The sequence below is a fragment of the Danio aesculapii genome, chromosome 5, assembly GCF_903798145.1.
Source record: "Danio aesculapii chromosome 5, fDanAes4.1, whole genome shotgun sequence".
In the NCBI taxonomy this organism is placed as follows: Eukaryota; Metazoa; Chordata; class Actinopteri; order Cypriniformes; family Danionidae; genus Danio; species Danio aesculapii.
This window is the reverse complement of record NC_079439.1, coordinates 16178570-16201952: the sequence shown is the minus strand read 5'-3', so window position 1 is coordinate 16201952 and position 23383 is coordinate 16178570. Positions and strand designations below refer to the sequence as shown.

Sequence of the window (23383 nt, the reverse complement as noted above, 5' to 3'; positions counted from 1 at the left end):
AGGCAGTTCCTTAAATCATGTTTTCATTTTACTGTTAAGAAAGTGAAACGGCGTAGCCTGGCTGAAGTGAATGAGGTTATAAAGTGCACTTATCCTTTTGAAGATTTACCCGACATGTTCTCTGGAGTTTGTTTTCCGTATCAACTTGTTAAGTCTGAACTTACAAGGAAAGGATGCAAGACTGAACTGTGTGTAGGTTACTTAATATTGAGGAAAAAGCCCCAATCAGATAGGCGAATGTCTGGAGCCCCACCTCTAATTTCAGATGTCTCCGTTTTCTCCTGTCCACACTGACATGGAGCAGTAGCAGTTTAGAATATAAATGGCTTCTTCAGCGTTTTCAAAAAGCTCAGTTTTCGGTGCTCCAAAACTCCGGCGTAGTGTGGATGGGTGGCATAACCATAGTGTAACGTACGCATTTTAAAACTAAAACGTATTAGTGTAAACGGGGCCTCAGATGCAGCAGATTGATTTTTATGGCAGCAGGTTAAACCTTCTGGCACATTTACAGCACTCACATACACTACATTTAAAAAATAAATAAATAAAAGAAGAATAGATTTCGGCCTATTGTTGTGTGTGTGTGTGTGCCATTGCATGCAAGGTTTCTATATTTATAACCACCTCAGAGGATATAGGGGGCCACGTGTCACTGGCATTGTTATTATGGGGCTCGCAGGCTGAAAAGTTTGGGAACCCCTGGCCTAGACCCCATCTATATCTGTGCTTAAAGGTCACTCTCTCACTTCCTCTTGAAGTTTCTGCAAATGTGCGTTCAGCATAAGCGGCCAGGCGCACTGCATAAAGGAGAAACGTTGGAGCGTTTGGGGATGTTACTCTAAATAGAGTTGTCTGTGTGGAGAAGCAGCCGATCATACTGAATTAAAGCAGTCAGGCAGGAGAAGCCAGCTTTTTCTAGTCTTGGCCTGCTCCAGATCTCTCACTCTTTCTCCCACGGCCCTTCTCTCTCTCTCTTTCTATTTCCCTTCATCTTTCTGGTTCTCTCTTTATCTCTCTCCCTCTCTCCCCCCACCCTTGGTCAGCCATGAGCAACACTGTCTGCTGAGTCACACAAACAGAGGAAAAAAAAGCAGCAGAGAGAAAGAGCGAGGATGTGAACATGAGGGGTGCCCTGGGAAATGTAGAGGAGGTTGTTTTTGACCCTCTTTTCTCTCTCTCTCTCTCTCTCTCTCTCTCTCTCTCTCTCTCTCTCTCTCTCTCTCTCTCTCTCTCTCTCTCTCTCTCTCTCTCTCTCTCTCTCTCTCTCTCTCTCTCTTTCTATTGCTCCACTTCCTCTCTCAGCTCTGAAACACTGCTCATGTTTTCCACCAATTTTATTTTGTTTTGTGAGCGAATCTTGTGTTTCCTAATCGTAAGCTCCCCGAGCTATCAAACTATATTTATTAATCAATTAAACATTTTAGATGTATTCTCACACATTATTCACATTTATATTAGCATTTTTTGATCTTGGGGTTTGTTTGGCCCAAGAAGGCATAGATCGCCAAGAATACTATTCATCTTTATTTCTATAGCACTTTTACAATGTAGATTTGTGTCAAAGCAGCTTCACATAGAAGATCATAGTAGATTGAAACTGTCAGTCCAGTTTTCAGAGTTGAAGTTCAGTTTAGTTCAGTGTAGTTTAATTTTCACTGCTAAGAGTCCAAACACTAAAGAGAAAATCCATCGATGCGCAGCTCCACAAGTCCTAAACCATGCAAGACAGTGGAGACAGCGGCGAGGAAAAAACTTTTGATGAAAAAAAAAAAAGTGAAAGAAAAAAAAAAAAAAACAACCTTGAGAGAAACCAGGCTTAGTTGAGCACGACCATTTCTCCTATGGCCAAATGTGTGTGTGTGTGTGTGTAGGTACGTACGTACGTAAAATCTCAGAGGGTTTTCATGCAGATATTTCAGAGATACATGTATATCAGAATCAGAAAGAGCTTTATTGCCAGGTATGTTCACATATACGAGGAATTTGTTTTCGTGACAGAGCTTCTACAGTATATATATATATATATATATATATATAAACTTTTTTATCTGAAATATCTGCATGAAAACCCTCTGAGATTAAGTTGGTTTCAATTATTTGACACATTTGCGTGTTCACAGTTCTTTGATGTCTGATAATGGTCACATGGCAATCAGACAAGCAAACCAATACAATGTAAATTTGTCCTTTTTCTTTTTTGTTTATTTTTAAATTATCTATATAAACAAATAGTTTTGTAATTTGTTACCTTATGATAAAGTTTAGTAAGTCATTAATTAGCCTTTCATGAAAATTTTGGGAAATAAACACTAGGGCTGTGCGATAAGACCATATTTAATTGTGGACGATCAAAATTACTGCACGATCCACTTTTTTCAGAAAAATCATTGTCTCGCCATAGGGCTTAAAAACGGACGAAATCCATTCAGTTCACTCTGAGCAGAATTGATATTTTTTTCGTTTCTGTTCTTGTGTTCTTTATTAAACAAAACATTCGGAAAATGGTTTTCTGGAAAAAAATACCGGTTAATAAAGTTATTTTACAAAAAGTGCTCTGAAGTGCCCTGATTTCTTAATGGTGCAACTAAACAAATTATATTCGAGGGTTAAAATTAAATGAATTTTCTATAAGTATAGTTAATGAAATATTTATAATATGAACTTGCTTTGGGTTATATCTATACCGGCTTAGCACTCTTACGCACGCTCTGGCTCACCAGCAGCAGTTGATTGACATGCTGCTTAAAGGCGCTACACACACAGCCCCATCTCCTTAAGCGGCAAGTGCTGTGCTACAGTTCTGATGTGATATGCATTACATGTTTTAAATGACAGTGAGACATGCTATATTTAGTTTTTAGTTTTTTATTTTAAAATATACATTAAAACTTAGTACACAGTAAAATAGTATTAATTAATGGCCTATTGGCAGCGTATAGCCGTTAAGCTTGAATAGGCTAAGCATGTTTTTCAATTAATATTTAAACAAACTACAAACTAGCCACCTTTTGATTTAATTTCATTTCGCATATTTTTATCAAACGAAAAATGCAATTAATTGTATTTTGATTTTTATTTTATTAGAAACTTAATAGCCGTTTAGGCAACACTACTTCTACATAACATTGGCTCTGATTGCGTTTTTACAGATATCCTACTGATAGACTTTTTGGCTGAAAGACATTACCTGTTAATTTCAGTGCTGTATTTTGACATTTCATAAGAGCTTCAGCTGGTACCGGCCTCAGTTTCGCGACTTGACGTTTATGTGGCATTTACTTATCAATGTCTGGATGACCGCGAGGATGAGATGAGACCTCAGATTCAATGTGTGACTGCACTTCACAGTTTCTTTACACAGTTTCTGCAAATTTTGACTATTTCTAAATTGGTATTTCATTCGATTGAAAGCCAGACAGATGAAGTAACTTTCGGTTTTGGAAGAGAGCTGCTTCATAATGAAAGACACAGTTGGAGGAAACACACCTACACACAGGATACACTTATAGGCCTATTCATTATTAATTTATTTCACATTAAACGCACAGTAATTAAGTGTAAAAAAAAAGGCAATGCTTCGGAAAAAGTGCTCACTGCAGTTTCCGATGTAGTGGTGCGGCATTGCTAAATTACTTTTGTTTTAATCAGAGAATAAGATTATATAGCCTATTTTAGTTATTTAGCGTAATGTATAGTTAGGCTATTTAGTTTAATTAGTTAAAGTGTGATTTATAAATGTATAAATTATTTAGTGATTTTTGAATTTAGGCATATGCCTAGTGTAAAACTTAATTTTACTTGTAAATACAAACGATTATGCAGTTTAGTTTTTTTTATTGCACTTTATTGCATGTTTGTTACAATAACAAAGATTTTTATTAAACAAGTGCACTACCACAAGATATTTTTGTGGGTGTAAAAATATAAAAAGGATCATTCTCATATTCTTGCCTTATTTATCTTTAATATAAATATAAAATTGTTTGCAATTTCAATGCAATGCGTGGTCATGCACCTATAAGAAAAAAGGCGCACCAAGGCAAAAAGTTAGTCTAGAGCCCTATATTGTATAGGTTAAATGATAGATTGTGTGTGCCTTTTAATAACATTGACATTACTTTTACAATTGATTAAACTAAGGATGCTAAAGATTACTCGATGGATTTATTGTCTGTAACCCTTTAAAACCGATAGACCTTATCGATCACAGATTAAGCATGGACATTTAATAAGTTATGCTTTGCGCTGTGAGACGCGTCCCCGATTTCGCACATTACATAATCAAGTGTGTGCATGTTTACCTTATCTTTTGGAGTCGTGCACTCTCTTGAATGTTCATATTGGGGACACATAAAACCCTGTTATGCACAGATCTCGTTTATGTCCGCTGGTGCTGCCGTTAATCCGCGGGTCAAGTGATCAAAAGTAGGCTACATGACGTTTAATTATGGGTAGCAGGTTAATAAGACCAAACATTAGTTGTGCAAACTTTACATACTTCTTCTAAAATATTAAAGTCTTTTAAGCTATATTATCTTTTTATAGACTGGCATAAATACGCATCACGGCCAGACATTCATAGTTTATATAAAAACCTCATTACCTCATTTCACTGTGATTATTATGTGGATCATATTGCATATTCAGTTAATTTTTCAGTAGCCTTGTAAATAATGTATTTTGTTAATGGATTGTTTATAAGGACTAGGCTAAATACTTTAATTCTCCGAATGGAAAATGCTTGGGTGGTTTGATGTCATATAATGCAAAACTTTATCTATCATGTTTATGATCTGTCCCTCATCCTTCAGTACTACAGATAGATTTATCAAATGATTTGTTATAAGAGAAATATTAACAAACAGATTTTCTTTGTGGAGACCCACCTAAAAACAATTGACAATCAATGATTCATTTAGTATACAAGTTGTAATAGCAATAACTTAAACCGAAACATTCCTTTGTACATGAAAGAGCAGGTTCTCCGTAACCTTTAAGAAAGCTCGTCGCATAAGAAACGACTCTGTTACGACGTCTGCTTCGCGGGCATTTCACGTTGTATGCATCACCATCGCATTTGTACACCTCATTTAAATGAATGCTTTTTGTCTCCCAAATTAATATTATAAAGAGAAAGACAAAATAACGTTGTGAACTGTTTTGTAACGTTTCTGTTCAGAACGATTAAAGTTGATCTTGTTTTCCTGTTTTTTTCTGTTCCTGCAAAATGTCATTCGTTTCCGTTCCTTGAAAATGTTCTTAAACATACATGGTAAGAGTATATTTTTATATGGGGACATTAGTTTGGTTGTATTGTACCTTTGTAATTGGCAAAATAGTCTTAAAAAGCCAACTTGAAAATGAATCGGGATAAAAATCGTGAATCGTGATTTCCCCAGAAAAAATCGTGATATGATATGTTTTCCATATCGCTCACCCCTAATATACACTGTAGTAGATTATAGTAGACATCAATAAAAATATTTTTTTAAACAAGAAATGTAATAATCTTTGGGAAATAACACAATAGTCTAGTAGAGCAATGTGTTATTTTGAATAGATTAATACATCTCTTGTTTAAAATGTGTTTTTATTCATGCAATGTTGTCAATCTCTAAATGAGCACATACGTAGGCTATTCTTTTATCTGTGTCTGTAGCATTGGTAAATATTCATTTCTGTCTTTTAATGATGTGACGGTGTTATTTATTCATCTGTGGTGATGAATGGATGACTGATGACTGCACAGCTCGTGTTAGTGCTGATTAAAGGCTCTGACTTAAGAACTGATCTGTGTGCTGCTTACAACTCATATCAAAGACCTCAGTCTCCTGACACACGTTCATCAGAGAAATGAATAAAACATTGGCCTCTCGTTCTCATATGCGTTGTTGCACGCACATACACACATCGTCACGACTTTTGATTTTCGTGACTGTACTGTAGTTGTATTGCTTTAACCAGCAAATATTTAATTTACGCTTTACTTCTCCATATTTAAAACAACGCATTTATTCAAATATGGCAGTTGATTTGTAGTGTTGACGCTTTGTTTGCAACAAAATGGAACGGCTCAATATTTGATCAGTTTCTTCTATTTGCTAGAGAATTGTTCTACTTTTAGCCATAAATTTGTGATCTTTTTGTAAAAGCTTGATTAAGCCTTTCCCCTGGCCCATAGAACTTGTATTGCTTGTTCAAAGGACGTACCTATTCGTTTTTATCCTTAGTGATATTTTATAGTGATATAAATAAGTTTGGAAAACTCAAGAATCCCAAAACTGTGTGTGTATGTATGTGTATTAGGGCTGCACAATATATCGTTTCAGCATCGATATCGCAATGTATGCATCCATAGTAGTCACATCGCAAGATATGCAATTTTAAATTAAAAAGAATTGTATTTACTGTATTTATTCTGAACTTATATGATCTATGCAAAAGTTTCTCACTTAGAATATTTGTCTTGTTTCTAGTCCAAGTATCCTTCATTTTTAAAGCTAAAACAAGATGCCCGCTAGCAGATATTATCACTTGTTTTAAGGAAAACTCTTAATGTTGACTTATTTTTTTCTGTAGTTGAAAACAACACAATAGTTTTACTCGTTCTAAGAATTTTTTTGCATATTTGTACTAGAAACGAGACAAAGCAAGGATAAGAAAATCATTATTTAGCATTTTGATTATTTAATTTCTTGTTTCTAGTCCAAGTATAATTATATACAGTCAAAATTTGTAGCCCTCCTTTGAACTTTTTTTCTTTTTTAAATATTTCCCAAATGATATTTAACAGAGCAAGGAAATTTTCACAGTATGTCTGACAATATTTTTTCCTCTGGAGAAAGTCTTATTTGTTTTATTTCGGCTAGAATAAAAGCAGTTTTAAATTTTTTAAAAGCCTTTTTTTCTAATTATTTTGTTTGGGGTTTTCACCTTTAATGGATAGGACAGTAGAGAGTATAGAGAGCAGAGAGAGGGGAAGGATTGGCATAGGACCACGAGGCGGGAATCGAACTCAGGTCGCTGGGAGCACCGGAGTGCATGTGTCGACGCACTAACCCCTACACCACTGGCACTGACTTAAAAACCATTTTAAGGTCAAAATTATTAGCCCCTTTAAGCTAGATTTTATTTATTTTTTTGATAGTCTACAGATTAACTAATCTAATTACCCTAACCTGCCTAGTTAACCTAATTAACGTAGTGAAGCCTTTAAATGTCACTTTAAGCTGGATAAAAGTGTCTTGAAAAATATCTAGTCAAATATTATTTACTGTCATCATGGCAAAGAAATCAGAAAGAGCTGTATTGCCAGGTATGTTCACACATACGAGGAATTGTTTTAAAAAATAAAGATAAAATATATCAGTTATTAGAAATAAATTATGTTTAGAAATGTGAAAAATCTTCTCTCTGTTAAACAGAAATAGGGGAAAAAATAAACAGGGGGCTACACAGCGGATGTCCCACGTACTGGGAAACATCCATACACACTCATTCTCAGTTCACAGAGTTTGCACGTTCTCCCAGTGTTCGCGTGGGTTTCCTCCGGGTGCTCTGGTTTCCCCCATAGTCCAAAGACATCTGGTGGAGGTGATTTGGGTAAGCTAAATTGTCCGAATTGTATGCGTGTATGTCTTGATTCTCCAGATTGGGGGTAGAGCGCTGGGTTAACAACTCGCCTCATAAAAAAACTAGATGTTGTCGGCGCCAGTGGTGTAGTGGTTAGGGCGTCGACACATGCACTCCGGTGCTCACGGCGACCCGAGTTCGATTCCACCTCGTGGTCCTATGCCGATCCTTCCCCTCTCTCTGCTCCCCATGCTTTCCTGTCAATACACTCTACTGTCCTATTAAATAAAGGTAAAAAACTCAAAAAAATAAAAATATTATAAAAAAAAAAAACTAGATGTTACGAAACACCAATATGGTGTTGCTAAATATCATCTTCGATATAAATGGCCCTGGGATAAGTATTTAATTTACAAAATCAGAAACATTTTAATTTATAAAATGTATATTTTTACTTTAATTCACAGTTTTAATATTTTTAGTTTATGCAAAGAAAATTTTAACTAACAAAAAATTAAGTAGAGGAAGAAAAAAGTATATATTTGAATTAAATTTTATTTTAAAAAGTATTATTATTATTATTATTATTATTATTATCATTTGAATTGTATTATTATTCATTATTATACTTTCTTCCGGCGTCACAGTGGTGTAGTGGGTAGCACAATCACCTCACAGCAAGAAGGTTGCTGGTTCGAGTCCCAGCTGGGTCAGTTGGCATTTCTGTATGGAGTTTGCATGTTCTCCCCGTGTTGACTTTGGTTTCCTCTGGCTGCTCCAGTTTCCCCCACATTCCAAAGACATGCAGTAGAGGTGATTTGGATAAGCTAAAATTGTCCGTAGTGAGGGTTGATGGGTTGCAGCTAGAAGGGTATCTGCTGCGTAAAACATATGTTGGATAAGTTGGCGGTTCATTCCGCTGTTGCGACCCCTGATTAATGAAGGCACTAAGCCGAAAAGAAAATGGAGTGAATGAATAATTTCTTCCAAATAGTTGCCAAACTATAAATGACAACTATCAAGCTAGAAATAAAAAAGAGAATGGAGAATATTCCAGTGTTTAATTCAGTGGATTACATTAAAATAGTCATGACCACATGGTTATTTAATACATTATTAATCATTTCCCTCCATACTTTCCAGTTTCCAACAGAAATAGCTATAGTGTCATATTTCTCGTTTTAGAATTACTCATCCTGTGATGTAAAATTTTGATCATACGCCTAAAGGCTCTTGCGTTTGTGCACGTGTGCTGGTGTGATATCACATGTTGGTGGAGATTCCTCGTATGCGGGGGGCCTGTGGTTTGAGAGCATGGACCCGTATGTGGACACTTGGGTCTAAAGTGCTTCTCACCCACATGTCAAACGCATGTTTTATTCAGAGCCTTGATGCACTGCTCGCATACAAATGTGCGCATACTTTCACAGATAAATTAGTAATGTCGATAGCTTTCCACTGGGACCTGACGGCATTATATAGAGGAAAAGTCGAAGTGTAATGAAGTCTCTCATACAAACCCATGCAGTCTCTCTCTTCATCTCACCATCCCGCTAATCTGGCTCAACCAGCTCGCTAATCTCTCAACATGAGCACAATGCAGCCATAGATTTATAGTTATTTCAACGTTCCAAATGGATGTTGTTATTAGACGCACTCTCACTGTTGGGCTCTTACAACCTGTTGGTGGGACGTTGCATCACCTCACCTCATCAGCCCCCCCTCCGGTCACGTCCTAAAGCGGGACCCTGGATTCACTCGCTGGATTCTTATTGGATGCAGATCTCTGGAATCGGCCTATAAGCATCAAGGAAAATGCTGTCGTGTTCGGAGTCACCTTTGAAGCGAAGGTAAAGGCGGAAACTTGATGCGTGAGTTGGAAAATGACAGAAACAGAAAAAAAAGAGAGAGACAGACAGACTAGCAGACAGACATGATGCAACTAGAAGACATTGTTCTGACTGTTGCTGGTTGAATAGGTCAACCAATCGCTTTTGCTCTTGGCTAAATGATTGATCTTCATTAGTTTAGTGTTTCGGGGTTGGAGCAACCGTATCTAGAATGTCAATATTATATACGTGTTGTCGGATAAGTTGATTTTGTTCTGTCGACTGCGTTTATAGAACTAAATATTTATAGTAGTAGAGATTCTGGTAGGTTTTAAAGCAGAAATAAGATGTTTGTAATAATGTCTTGTATTAATTGTGTAAACGTTAACGAGTTGTCATGATCTTCACTGTGGAGGTTGTAATGTCGTTATAGGTGGCTGATTTTGTAGAGAATGCTTTACGTGTGGTTGCGTCATGTCCCTTCCTGCAATTGTGTGTGTGTGCAAGGAGTGACAGGATTTAAAATGGCAATGGCAGTATTGGAGGTTTTAACTTTGTGTTTAAGCTAGAAGTCTCCAACATGTATACTATGCTGTGTTTTTATTTTAAATAATATTCTAGTAGGTGGGGGTGTGGGGAATAGGAGAGGTTGTGGTTTAATATTTATATTTGCACATTAATGTACAGCGCATCCGGAAAGTACTCATAGCGCGTCCCTTTTTCCACATTTTTTTATGTTACAGCCTTATTCCAAAATGGATTAAATTCATTTATTTCCTCAAATTTCTACACACAATACCCCATAATGACAATGTGAATAAAGATTTTTTGAAATTATTGCAAATTTATTAAAAATAAACCTGAAAAATCACATGTAGAAAAGTATTCACAGCTTTTGCTCAATACTTTGTTGATGCACCTTTAGCAGCAATTACAGCCTCAAGTCTATTTGAATATGATGCCACAAGCTTGGCACACATGTCACCTCTCAAGCTCTATCTGCGATTGGTGTACAGCCATTTTCAAATCTCTCCACCGATGTTCATTAGGATTTAGGTCTGGGCTCTGGCTGGGCCACTCAAGGACATTCACAGAGTTGTTGTGAAGCCACTCCATTGATATTTTGGCGGTGTGCTTTGGGTCATTGTCCTGCTGGAAGATGAACCGTCGCCCCTAGTTTGAGGTCAAGAGCACTCTGAAGCAGGTTTTCATTCAGGATGTCTCTGTACATTGCTGCATTCATCTTTCCCTCTATTCTGACTAGTCTTCCAGTTGCTGCTGCTAAAAAATCCCCCACAGCATGATGTTGCCACCAGGATGCTTCACTGTAGGGATGGTATTAGCCTGGTGATGAGCGGTGCCTGTTTTTTTCCAAACTTAACACCTGGCATTCACTCCAAGTAGTTCCATTTTAGTCTCATCAGACCAGAGAATTTAGTTCTTATGGTCTGAGAGTCCTTCAGATGCCTTTTAGCAAATTCCAGGCGGGGATTTTAGTTTACCATACAGGCCTGATTGGTGGATTGTTGCACAGATAGTTGTCCTTCTGGAAGGTTCTCCTCTCTCCACAGAAGAAAGCTGGAGCTCAGACAGAGTGACCATCGGGTTATTAATCACCTCCCTGACTAAGGCCCTTCTCCCCCGATCTCTCAGCTTAGATAGCCGGCCAGCTCTAGGAAGAGTCCTGGTGGTTGCAAACATTTTCCTCTCACGGATGATGGAGGCCACTGTGCTCATTAGAACTTTCAAAGGAGCAGAAATGTTTCTGTAATCTTCCCCAGCCTTGTGCCTCGAGACAATTCTGTCTCAATTCTGTTCTGACAATTCTGTTTTTTTTATTTTTTGCTCAATTTAAATTTGCAACAATTTCAAAAAATCTTTATTCACATTGTCATTATGGGGTATTGTGTGTAGAATTTTGAGGAAATAAATGAATTTAATCCATTTTGGAATAAGGCTGCAACATAAAGAAAGGTGGAAAAAGTGAAGCTCTATGAATACTTTTCTGGATGCACTGTATATGTATATATAAATACGTGCATACAATTAATTTAGGGCTGCACTATATATATCACAAAATTATTGTTATCGATAATATGCATGATATACATACAATATCTCAAAAGTGTGTGATAAACAACCAATGCATAAAATACATGTAATTTATCTAAATTTGAACAATCAGATGGGGTCTTATTGCTATCTTTATCCCCACTTCCACAGTAGTTGCTGTTCTGCTATTGGTTAGAGTGGCCCAAAGAGCTTAAAATAAGTACTCGAGATGAGAGGAAAATAACAACAGCCAATCAGAGACAGCTGAGGTTTTCACTCATTGAGAGTGTTTTAAAGACTAAATGTTTGCACCTTTTATTAATTAGATCTGAAAAAGATATTTTGTTTGTTTATTTTAATATTATTACATTATTTAAAAACATAGCTAAATAAAAATTACATTTTTCCTGGGCAAATGATGTATCATAATCCTTAACACAATACTGAAAGATATGGCATATCACAGTTTTTTTTTTCCAGTATCGTGCAACCCTACACTCAGAAATAAAGGTACGCAAGCTGTCACTGGAGTGGTACCTTTTTTAAAAGGTACAAATTTGTACCTTAAAGGTCCATATAAATACCTTAAGGGTACATATTGTTATTTAAAATGTACAAAAGTGTTCCTCTTAACTTTTAGGTACTAATACTGTATATATACGTTTGTGGTACCAGTATGGTACAAATGTGTACCTTTTGAAAAGGTACCACTCCAGTGACGGCTTGCGTACCTTTACTTCTGAGAGTGTATATAAGATGTTCACAAGGTAAATACAAATTCCATAATGCACGTTGCGGTCCAAATAATAATTGTAATTGTGTAACAGTAAAATTCATTGACAACTTAAAACATTTCAAATGTTTTCAGAAATCTAAATCTCTCTATAAAGCCTTTGTCTAAAAAGGGTGTATGCAAAACATAGTAACTGTCCATAAAACAAACAGGTCTTTACTAATGTGTGTTGGGTTATTTAGAAACTTACACCATGTCCGAATACAGTCTTTGTGTCGCACTGTGCAGCAACAGCTGGAAGCCTAAAAAACACTTCAGTGGACACACAGCTTACTTTATTCACAAACTAGACTATAGACATTGTATATTGCGTTTGTGAGGGAAAAGTGTAATGTTGGTAGTAGCCTATAAGGTGTTTGTCTATATACTCCTTTTAGCAGACTATGAAAGTTCATGTCCTTTCATGGTTTAAGTCTTTTCCTCCATAAGCCAATAAATGCACTGGAACAAATGGGATTTGCGACTGCATTGTGCAGAAATCGGTATCTTTTACTCGATGATTGTGAACTCTGATTCACCTTTTATGCTTAATTAAATCAGAACCATAAGCAGCTTTACATGTATGTCCAGTCGGGACTTCTCCTGCAGCTCTGCAATCAAACTGATTTCTGCAGTAATAATATAGAGTAATTGGATAGCCCAGGGTGTGAAGTAGTAAGACTTCAAACACTTGGTCAGTGGACTAAAAGTATCTCACTTACGGCCATGAAATTGTGGATGAGACTATTCTGCTCTTGTGGTTTAGGGTCCAGTGGTGCCTGCAAAAGCATCTATCAGTGTTGGTTGTGGTGCTGGTGCAGCATAGTGGTTTAGGATCAGGGCTAGTAACAGGTTTTTTACAGCTATTTGACACTAGGTTTGATTTCTTTCGGTCGGTCAGTCTTTCTTTCTTTCTTTCTTTCTTTCTTTCTTTCTTTCTTTCTTTCTTTCTTTCTGCCTTTCTTTCTTTCTTTCTTTCTTTCTTTCTTTCTTTCTGCCTTTATTTCTTTCTTTCTTTCTTTGTCTTTCTTTCTTTCTTTCTTTCTTTCTTTCTTTCTTTGTCTTTCTTTCTTTCTGTCTCTTTCTTTCTTTCTTTCTTTCTGTCTCTCTTTCTTTCTTTCTTTCTGTCTCTCTTTCTTTCTTTCTTTCTTTCTTTGTCTTTCTTTCTGTCTCTCTTTCTTTGTCTTTCTTTCTTTCTTTCTTTCTTTCTTTCTTTCTTTCTTTCTTTCTTTCTGTCTTTTTTTTTCTTTCTGTCTTTCTTTCTGTCTTTTCTTTCTGTCTTTCTTTCTGTCTTTCTTTCTTTCTGTCTTTCTTTCTTTCTTTCTTTCTTTGTCTTTCTTTTCTTTCTTTCTCTCTCTCTCTCTCTCTCTCTCTCTCTCTCTCTCTCTCTCTCTCTCCTTTATTCATTTATTTATTTATTTTATTTATTCTATTTTCTTTCTTTCTCTTTCATTTTCTTTCTTTCTATTATAGTCTTAAAGGGCCAGTTAAACCAAAATATTAAATAGGTTGAAGTCAATGGTTACAGGTTTTCTGCTTTCAAAATATCTTCTTTATTGCGCAACAGAACAGAACCCATAAATGTTTGGAAACACTTAAAGGTGAGTTAATAGTGAATAGATTTTTATTTTTTTAGTGAACTGTCCTTTTAAGTAGGGGTATGCAATATGGAAAAATATTATATCACTTTTGTCATGATTTGTGATTAAATTTATGAGTTTTATTATTTTGTCATTTGTCTGAGCAGTACAGTCGAACTAATTTCCTTATTTTAAACACAAAGCCTTACTGTTTATTTCACATTAGACACAATAACCAAGTGTCTATATGTAAATATTGTGTGGTTTTGACATTTTTCGCACATTCAGACAACAAAAGATAACCTGGTTTTGTAATATGGTGCTGTTTGTGGTGAACGTGCACAGTGCACTTTAAACAGCTAGTTCACCCAAAAATGAAAATTTACACTCTCTAAAGTGGTCTGTAACCATTGATTTTCATAGTAGGTAAAACAAATATGAAAAAGTCCATAGTTACAGGTTTCCAGCATTTTTCAAAATAATTTATTTTGTGATCAGCAGAAGAAAGCACGTAGCATGATACTACCATATTTCCTCAAAAAACAGGTCGTTGAGCCATTTTAATTGGCCTTGATCAAAAATTGCCATATTGTACACACCTAGACTTAAGGTACACTTGTCGCACACTTCTCTTATGCAGGATGCTGAGTAAAAGAGGGCAAAATAAAGAAAGATCAAAACTACAAAGAAAGAATAGTTTCAGAATGTTCATCAAACTTTGTTTCCCTCTGTCTGGATAAATACAGAATTTTCAATGTGAAAACTTAACTTGCCTAACTAAAACTTAACTAAAGGTACATATTTGTCCGTAGTGGCACCTCAAAGGTACTTTTTAGGTACATTTAAGCACTAATATGCACCTTCAAGGTACTACTGGACTCTTTGGGTACAAATGTGTATCTTTTGAAAAGGTCCTGCACAGTGACCGCTCCTGTACCTTTAATTCTACTCCCGACATTGGAGCAACTTAACTAAGAGCCCAATTTAATCCATATTCCACAACATGACACATCAGATCCCTGACAGTAAACTCATGCTCCATTCTATTCCGACCTACTCCTACCACTACTGACATGGATTTGCAATGGATTTGTAGCACTGTAACTCCACTGCATATTAACCTTATTCTTCAATGCGGAAGTGCACTCGTTTTTGCGAATGTTTCAGAACTTTCTGATTTGAGAGAAATGACTTGGAATAATAAACGCTCAATATACTTACCCTACAAACAAGTGTTTTCACAACTACATATAAAAAGAAGAATAGTATAGTAAGAAAAGATCAGTTCACAGCATCAAGCAGCTGTTTTTAACATCTAAAGATCAATGGAAGTTAATGAAACTGGAAATCTTAAGCTAAAAAGATTCCAATGGCTGCACCCGCTCTGACGTGAAGAATAAGGTTAATAGGCATCAACAAAATCATTAATTTAAGGGGCGACATTGAGGGTTGTGTAGTAGAAGTTTGCTGATCATATTCATAATGAATGCGTTCAGTTGCTCTGTGTTGGATACACCATACTTTCAGCACCTTTTGTTCCTGGGTCAATGGCCTCATGTGTGTCAGATGTCTCAGTACTTGGTAGGCAGTGTTACATGCAGGTGGCCAGTGTGTGTGTGCACATGCTGCCAGACGTTGAGCTGTCTTCCCATGATGCCTAACCAAGCTGGCCCAATGCTAACACATTTGTGTCACACCAGTTTACCATCACAAACATGTGTGCATGCTCAAACATGCCTGAAATTGAACACAATGTTGTGTTTGTGGTTTAAAAAAAGGTCTGTTTTGGTGTTTTGCATAATAATGGGGGATCGCTATTAGCATCTGTTGTTATGTGAGCATTGTGGGACTTATTTGTGTTGTTGAGACCCCTTCCCTCATATTTCATCACACTCTACATCACTTTACCAGGAGCGCTTCAGTGTGATGCACAGGGACTGTGACTGAATGAGCCCATGTTATGTATGAAGGGGAAATAAGGATAAGTGATATCTTGTTGTTTGCGATGAACTAGTAAAATTCCTTCAATAATTACTTCATGAACCAGCAATAACACCAGTAAAATCTTCAATCTTAAAGTGGTTTGCTTTTGGCAGTATAATACAACCAAAAAAACAGATCTGTGCAATGAATTAATGAACTACAGAAGCACATGTGCAGTTTTCCATGTGTTTGAGCATGTTTACAAACCAAAAGATTTACTCTTGTCTCTCCAAATTCACTTCATAACACCAGTTGAGTTCGAGTTAGCTTGATTAGCATTGCATTTTGCATATGCTCTATTCTCCAAATAATCTAAAGATTGTGATAAGTACAGAAAAAATAAATAATACTCCAGAAACGCATGATTTTTTTTAAATGAGTACGTCCCCTTTTGAAAATAAATATTTTATCTATTTCACAGTGAATATAGGCAACATTTTCGGGGTGTCCGCGGGGTCTTAAAAAGTATTCAAAGTTGAAAATCATTTATGAGAAAATTAAGTCCCTTAAAAGGTCTTAATCACGTTTTACAAGGTCTTAAATTTAGTTCAAGCGTTGTCCAAAGTGTTTGAATCAAAACAGCATAAATAAATTTACTTTCCCCCTAATATTAACAACGCCGAAATTGGTTTGGGCTGGGGCGCGTCTGGCCAACCTCGGTTGCTTGGAATGTATGGAATGTAAATTATAAAATGGTGCTTTTATGGTTTGAGTTGAAGATCTTGTGGTGAGTTACTGAGCTGATGATGTTTGCACTACATTTATGATTTGTTCGTTCATTGTTTTTAAGAATATTGAGGACCACAATGGAAATATGGCTTTTTTTCTTTATATCATCCTCAACAGTAGTAGCTGAAGGCCAGTTCACCCTGCTTTGACTGAACTCTTGGAATTTCTAATTTATTTGATTCTAAAGGTCTGAGTGATCTGTTAGGTTTGTATTTATTTATGTTATGTGAGGTCCTATGCCATTTAGTGATTTATATACAAGTAATAATACTGTACAGTAAAATCTATAATGAGTGTAACTGAGAGCCAGTGTAATGACCTGAGGACAGGTTTGATGTGTTCTGTTTTTCTGGTTCTGGTCAGAATCCTGGCAGCAGCGTTCTGGATCAGCTGCAACTGTCTGACTTCCTTTATGGGAAGGCCAGTGAGGAGGCCGTTACAGTAATCCACCCTGCTGCTGATGAAAGCATGAACAAGTTTCTCTACGTTCTCACTGGAAGCAAAGCATCTGATTCTTGCAATGTTTTTGAGATGTAGTATGCTGATTTAGTTACTGCTTTGACATGACTATTGAAACTAATATCTGACTCCAGAATCACACCAAGATTCTTGACCTTATGTTTTGTTGTTTGACCCTTAGAGCCAATGTACGCATTCACCTTGAGAACCTCATCTCTGTTCCCAAACGCAATCACTTCAGTTTTCTCTTTGTTTAAGTAAAGAAAGTTTTAGCAATCTAACTGTTTATTTCATCAATGCATTGGCAGAGGGTGTCAACGAGGCTGTAGTCATTAGCATAGTGTCATCAGCATAGCTGTGGTAGGAGATTTGGTTCTTTCTCATTATTTGGCTCTGTGGGTGCATGTAAAGGTTGAGCATATATACACCCTAGTTTGTCTCAGAACAAATTCCAACCCGATCGTGTCTTCAATTAGCTGACTGAGAATAGGTTATGTTTTGTGGCTGTTTGAGTATATTTAACCACATTAGAATTCACAAAATAAAAGCAATCTGATTGAATATGTTTTTGACTACGTCTGGTTGAAAGCGGACAAGCTTAAAACAACATGGACCCCACTAACATGTTTAGTATTTTCCAGTAGTGTTTAAAAAATGCACCTTAAGGTGGAAATGGGTTTAATCCTTTAACTCACTTTTGTCTGCACACGACCCTCACTTGACATGGACGAGCGGTCAGATTTTAATCCACTCCATTCTTTCCACAGGCAAAGCAGGTAAATGCCGGGCCTGCTGAATGAAGGCGAGCAGAAGCACGTGGACATCAGAGGTTCTGTTTAACTCATGATGCCAACGTCCACGCGGAAGGGGGCGGTGAAAGACTCGGAGTTTGCCAACCTCTTTTTCAAAGATGACCCAGAAGAAGTCTTCTGCGACCTGCACGAGATTGGCCATGGGAGTTTCGGAGCAGTTTATTTTGTAAGTATTGAATTATTATTATTATTTAAATTTTTTAAGTTACTGTAATAGGGGAAATACTGTAATAGTTTACCAAAATGTAAATATGGTGATTATAATTGATGCCTGTGTAGTAGGGGTCTGTAAAATCCATAGAAAAGGTAACACTTTAAAATAATGGCCCTTTAGTTAATGTATTTGCTAACTTGAATAAACAATTAGTACATCTATTACTGTATGGATTCATTTTTGTTGACATTAGTGAATGTTATTAAGTTAAGTACTGTTGGTTCATGTTAACTCACTGTGTGTGCATTAACTAATGTTAACAAGCACAACTTTGAGTTTCAATAATGCATTAGTAATTGTTGAACTTTAATTAATTAAATGATTTACAAGTTTAGCTATACTATACATGTTATACTATACTATATATGTTTAGCTATACTATACTATACTATACTATACTATACTATACTATACTATACTATACTATACTATACTATACTATACTATACTATATATGTTAGTAAATGCATTAAATAATGGACCTTTATTCTAAAGTGTTACAATAGAAACATTAGCAAAATAGTGATTAACTATAAAATTGTGTATTTTTAGAGTGTTTTTGTGGTGGTATTTTGGCTGGATTTGGCAGTCAAAGTCTATAGTCAAACTGATAAAAAGGCCCAAAGTGACTTCTCCTAATTGTATTTTTTCTGTTTGATATTTGGTGGCAGTTTATAAGGAAGTGATGCTTTTGTTTTTGTTTGCTTTTACCCACTGAACGTAAATGGTGCTTTAGTTTCAAATGCTTTCTTTTTTTAAATATATTTTCGCACAAGTCTAATTTGCATCTTTTGACGGAAACGTAACTATAATGAACATAGCACATACTGAATGGGTTTTTTCTGTCCACCTGTTCTATTGGTTTTCAATGTAAACATGCTCTTGATGAACGCATGTGACCATTACGCTAGTGTCTCGTCTTTTTTTTTTTTTAAACCATTTCAAACCATTGAGTCTTGTGTTTTAGAAGCAAAGACGCATGCGAACGAGCCCTTACTGCGTCGGCATATCTTTCCAATTCCCTTTTCTTTATAAATAATTTTTAAACAATCATTTTTAATCAGCTACTTTTACCTTTATTCTTTTAAAAGAACATAGTTGCAGACATTAAAACTTCAGAGACCAGAATAGCTTTTAATACCTAAGCCTACTTTTTTTTCCCTTTCATCTCAATGTAAGTCAGTTCTTAGTTAAACGTGGAGTGCATCACTTCATTTTTGAAACGGCACCACAGTGCAGCGGTTTTGTCACATATAAGAACTGCAGCCTCATGACAAGTTCTTGTGCATTTCCTAATCTGAGAACTAATAGCATAAAGCCTTTGATTCCAAATCTGTGGCAAGGCTGGATTCCGTCGTGCAAATCCCCCTTTTTCTCTCTCTCTTTCTCTCAAATGCTGTCGCGTCCGCGCACACACACACACACACACACACACACACACACACACACACACACACACACACACACACACAAACTTACACACAAACTTACACACAAACTTACACACAAACACACACACACACTCGTGCTGACTGGCCATCCAGATGTAGGGCTGGTCTCAAGGGGAAAGAATAACTAGGAGACGATGCTCTTAAGACAGATGTCCTGCCCATTTAAACGTGAAGACCAGCTGGCCTCATGATACAGCAAGTCATTACTGTCTACCGTGCACTCTTCTGTTGGCCATTACAGTGGTCAAACTATAGCATTCATGACTTATGAGATACTACAGTTCAAATGTTTAGGGGTCATTGAGAAGAAATTAATCCTGTTATTCACCTAGGACACTTTATGTTGATTGGACTTTTATAAAGACATTTATAATGTAAGGAGAATACATTTGCTCCAAATGGATGTAGAATAGAAAAAGGCAAGGCAAGTTTATTTTGATAGCACATTTCATACACAATGGTAATGCTTTACATAAACAAGAACAAAAGAAACAAGAAAATAAAAGCAATAAAGAATTTAAAATGATTATTTTTGATTAATTTATGATTATATAATGATTAACAGATATTAAAATGTGTTAAAAACGGTTATAAAAGAATGAAAAAGAAAAGAAAGACAATAGTGTGATCAGTCAGACATAGCACAGTGCTCATTCAGTAAAGGCACAGCTAAACAGATGTGTTTTCAGTCTTGATTTGAACATGCCTAATGTTGAAGCACGTCTGATCATTTCTGGAAGCTGAATTCAGCAGCGGGCGGTGCAGTAGCTGAAGGCTGATTCATTCTGCTTTGACTGAACTCGTGGAATTTCTAATTTACTTGATCCGAATGATCTGAGTGATCTGTTAGATTTGTATTCAGCGAGCATATCTGTAATACATTGAAAAAGAATTGCATTATTGTTTTCAGAAAAAAAATTAAACAACAGTAGTTTATGATGATGATGATGATGATGGACATAACTTGTTCAGAAAATCAACATATTAATTTTCTTAATAATTTGCCTTTATCTGAATAATTGACATTTAAAAATATACATTAACGTTTTGGTTTATACTAATACAGATATTAAAGTTCAGCATGATATCTGTTCAACGTTCCACAATTAAAGGGTTAAATATATTTTAAATTTAAGTACATAACTAGTAACAACAATAATAACAATGTAATTTAACCTCAAACATGAAGTAACATCCTTTTGGACTTTCTTAGTTTTTACATTTTTTTTAGTGAAGTTTATTTATTATTAGATTTGCATTCTTAAAGACATTTATTCTAAGTAAATTTTCGTAATTGTGTAATTATTGGATACATTTTTCAGAGAACATATCAAGTGGACATGTATATTTTTTTAAAGACTGTTCAAGTACTGTTTATTGATGATAACGACAATGACAACGATGATGATGATGATAAGACCTTTCTTGAACAGAAAATCTGCAAATTAAAATGTCTTAATTTGCCATTACAATGTAATAAAGTAATAGTAATAAAAAAAGTAATAAATTAATAAAGTTTTGGTTTATACTAGGGCTTGCACCAACTACTCCACTAATCGACTAGTCAACTTTAATGCTCTGCCGTGACACTTCAGATCACGTGTTTTTTAAAACTACCCTTGCATTGTTTAAAGTAATTTTACATTTAGTCATTTAGCAGATGCTTTTATCCAAAGTGACTTACAAATGAGGACAAAGAAGCAATTTACACAACTATAGGAGCAGCAGTGAATAAGTGCTATAGGCAAGTTTCAGGTGTGTGAAGTCTAAGAAGCAAAGCATTAGTAACGTTTTTGTTTTGTTTTTTTGAGAGAGAGAGTACAGTTAGAGGTATAGCCAGAGAGGCAATTGCAAATTAGGAAGGAAAGTGGAGACTAAACAGTTGAGTTTTTAGTCGTTTCTTGAAGACAGCAAGTGACTCTGCTGTTCTGATGTAGTTAAGGTGTTCATTCCACCAACTGGGCAGATTGAATGCGAGAGTTCGGGAAAGTGATTTCTTCCCTCTTAGGGATGGAACAACGAGGCAACGTTCATTCACAGAACGCAAGTTTCTGGAGGGCACATAAATGTGCAGAAGTGAGAGCAGATAAGAAGGAGCAAAGCCAGAGGTCGCTTTGTAAGCAAACATCAGAGCTTTGAATTTGATGCGAGCTGCAACTGGCAGCCAGTGCAAACGGGTGAGTAGCGGAGTGACATGCTCTTTTGGGTTCATCAAAGACCACTCGTGCTGCTGCGTTCTGAAGCAGCTGAAGAGGTTTTATAGAGTTAGCTGGAAGCTAGTAGAGAGTTGCAATAGTCCAGTTTGGAGAGAACAAGAGCTTGAACAATGAGTTGAGCTGCATGTTCAGATAGAAAGGGTCGGACCTTTCTGATGTTATAGAGCGCGAATCCGCAAGATTTTAAAAATGTTATTTTTCTTATGACAGCGTCAAAGATTCACGTGAACTTTAAATCGTCAAACAGATGCCAGTTAGATCACTCCATGCAAATACCATAGAGCAGAGGATAGCCAATCACATTTACGCAACCTGGAAAAGCAATGTGATTGGCTGTTGTCCTTTTTGAAGCGCAGACACGGACATATTTTGTGAATGAATCGTGAAGCGTGCAGCCGCGGAGGTGTGTTAAACTTCACAGCATATGTAAACATCATCCAGGCTGAACGCAGTGTAGATATGCAGAGATGTCTGATAACCAAGATGAGCCAGTAGTCGCGAAAAATGCCCAACTTGAGCAGGATTTTGAGCAGCTTTCTAGTGCACACCATAAAAGCGGTAAAATATTTATTTGAGCAAGTCTGATAGTGTAATATGGCTTGTTGTTATAGCCTTTGTCTTTCGTGCATTGTTATGAATAACTTAACATGAATCTGTGTGCTGAGGATGTATGCATTGTTTCTGCACTAAAATGTCAAAGTGTTGACTGCATTTGTTTAGCAGTAAAATTAGCCTTGGTGCTAATCTTGCATTACTAACGAAATGAAAGTGTTGACAATGCATTTGTTTAGCAGTAAAATTAGCCTTGGTGCTAATCTTGCATTACTAACGAAATGAAAGTGTTGACAATGCATTTGTTTTGCATTAAAATTAGTCCCTGGTAATGTTGCATTGATTCTGCAACATGTTATGAGCTGTCAAACAGCATGTGTGAGTATATATATTTCCTGCAAGTAAATTGAAAATTGTGGCATGTTGCAAAACATTTGCATCTTGTGTTTTATTGATGATGTCACCAGCGACTAGTCGGTCAACTCAACTTTGATAACATTCAATTCAATTCAATTCACCTTTATTTGTATAGCGCTTATACAATGTAGATTGTGTCAAAGCAGCTTCACATAAAAGGTCACAGTAAATAGGAACAGTGTAGTTCAGTTTGTAGTGTTTCAGTTCAGTTCAGTTTAGCTCAGTTCAGTGTGGTTTAATAATCACTACTGAGAGTCCAAATATTGAAGAGCAAATCCAACGATGCGCAGCTCTACAGATCCTGAACCATGCAAGCCAGTGGCGACAGCGGAGAGGGAAAAAAAAACTTCACTAAAGGCGGAAGTGAAGAAAAAAAACCTTGAGAGAAACCAGGCTCAGTTGGGCACGACCATTTTAATTTCTCCGCTGGCCAACGTCTTGTGCAGAGCTGCAGTCTCAGTGGCGGAGGCTGGAAGCTGGCCTCAGCGAAGACTCGTCTGTCTCTGGAGCGTCATAGGAAACAGTCTCATGTTCTCCACTCTTCCATGACCATCGCAGTAGTTGTTCAGGATTCGGCCAGGTCCAGGATATGGAAACCTTGGGATCATCTCGTCGCTGGTCTTGGATCGAATCAGTGACTCTGCATAGTCTGAGGGCCTCGGGAAGAGTATCCCCAGGTGGAAATGGAGAATAAAGAAAATAATTAGCGTAGCTGATGTTCACAGTGTATATCAGCAAGATGCAT

General features: G+C 36.5%; 1 protein-coding gene across 1 annotated transcript in view; it reads left to right on the top strand.

The window, feature by feature from the left end:
- The window catches only part of taok3a (TAO kinase 3a), a 132552-nt gene that overhangs the window by 44435 nt on the left and 64734 nt on the right, over positions 1-23383 (top strand). Inside the window, 1 exon segment of the mRNA XM_056457454.1 lies at positions 17744-17954. Within this exon segment, the coding sequence (XP_056313429.1) occupies positions 17820-17954 (135 nt within the window). The 5' untranslated portion in view covers positions 17744-17819.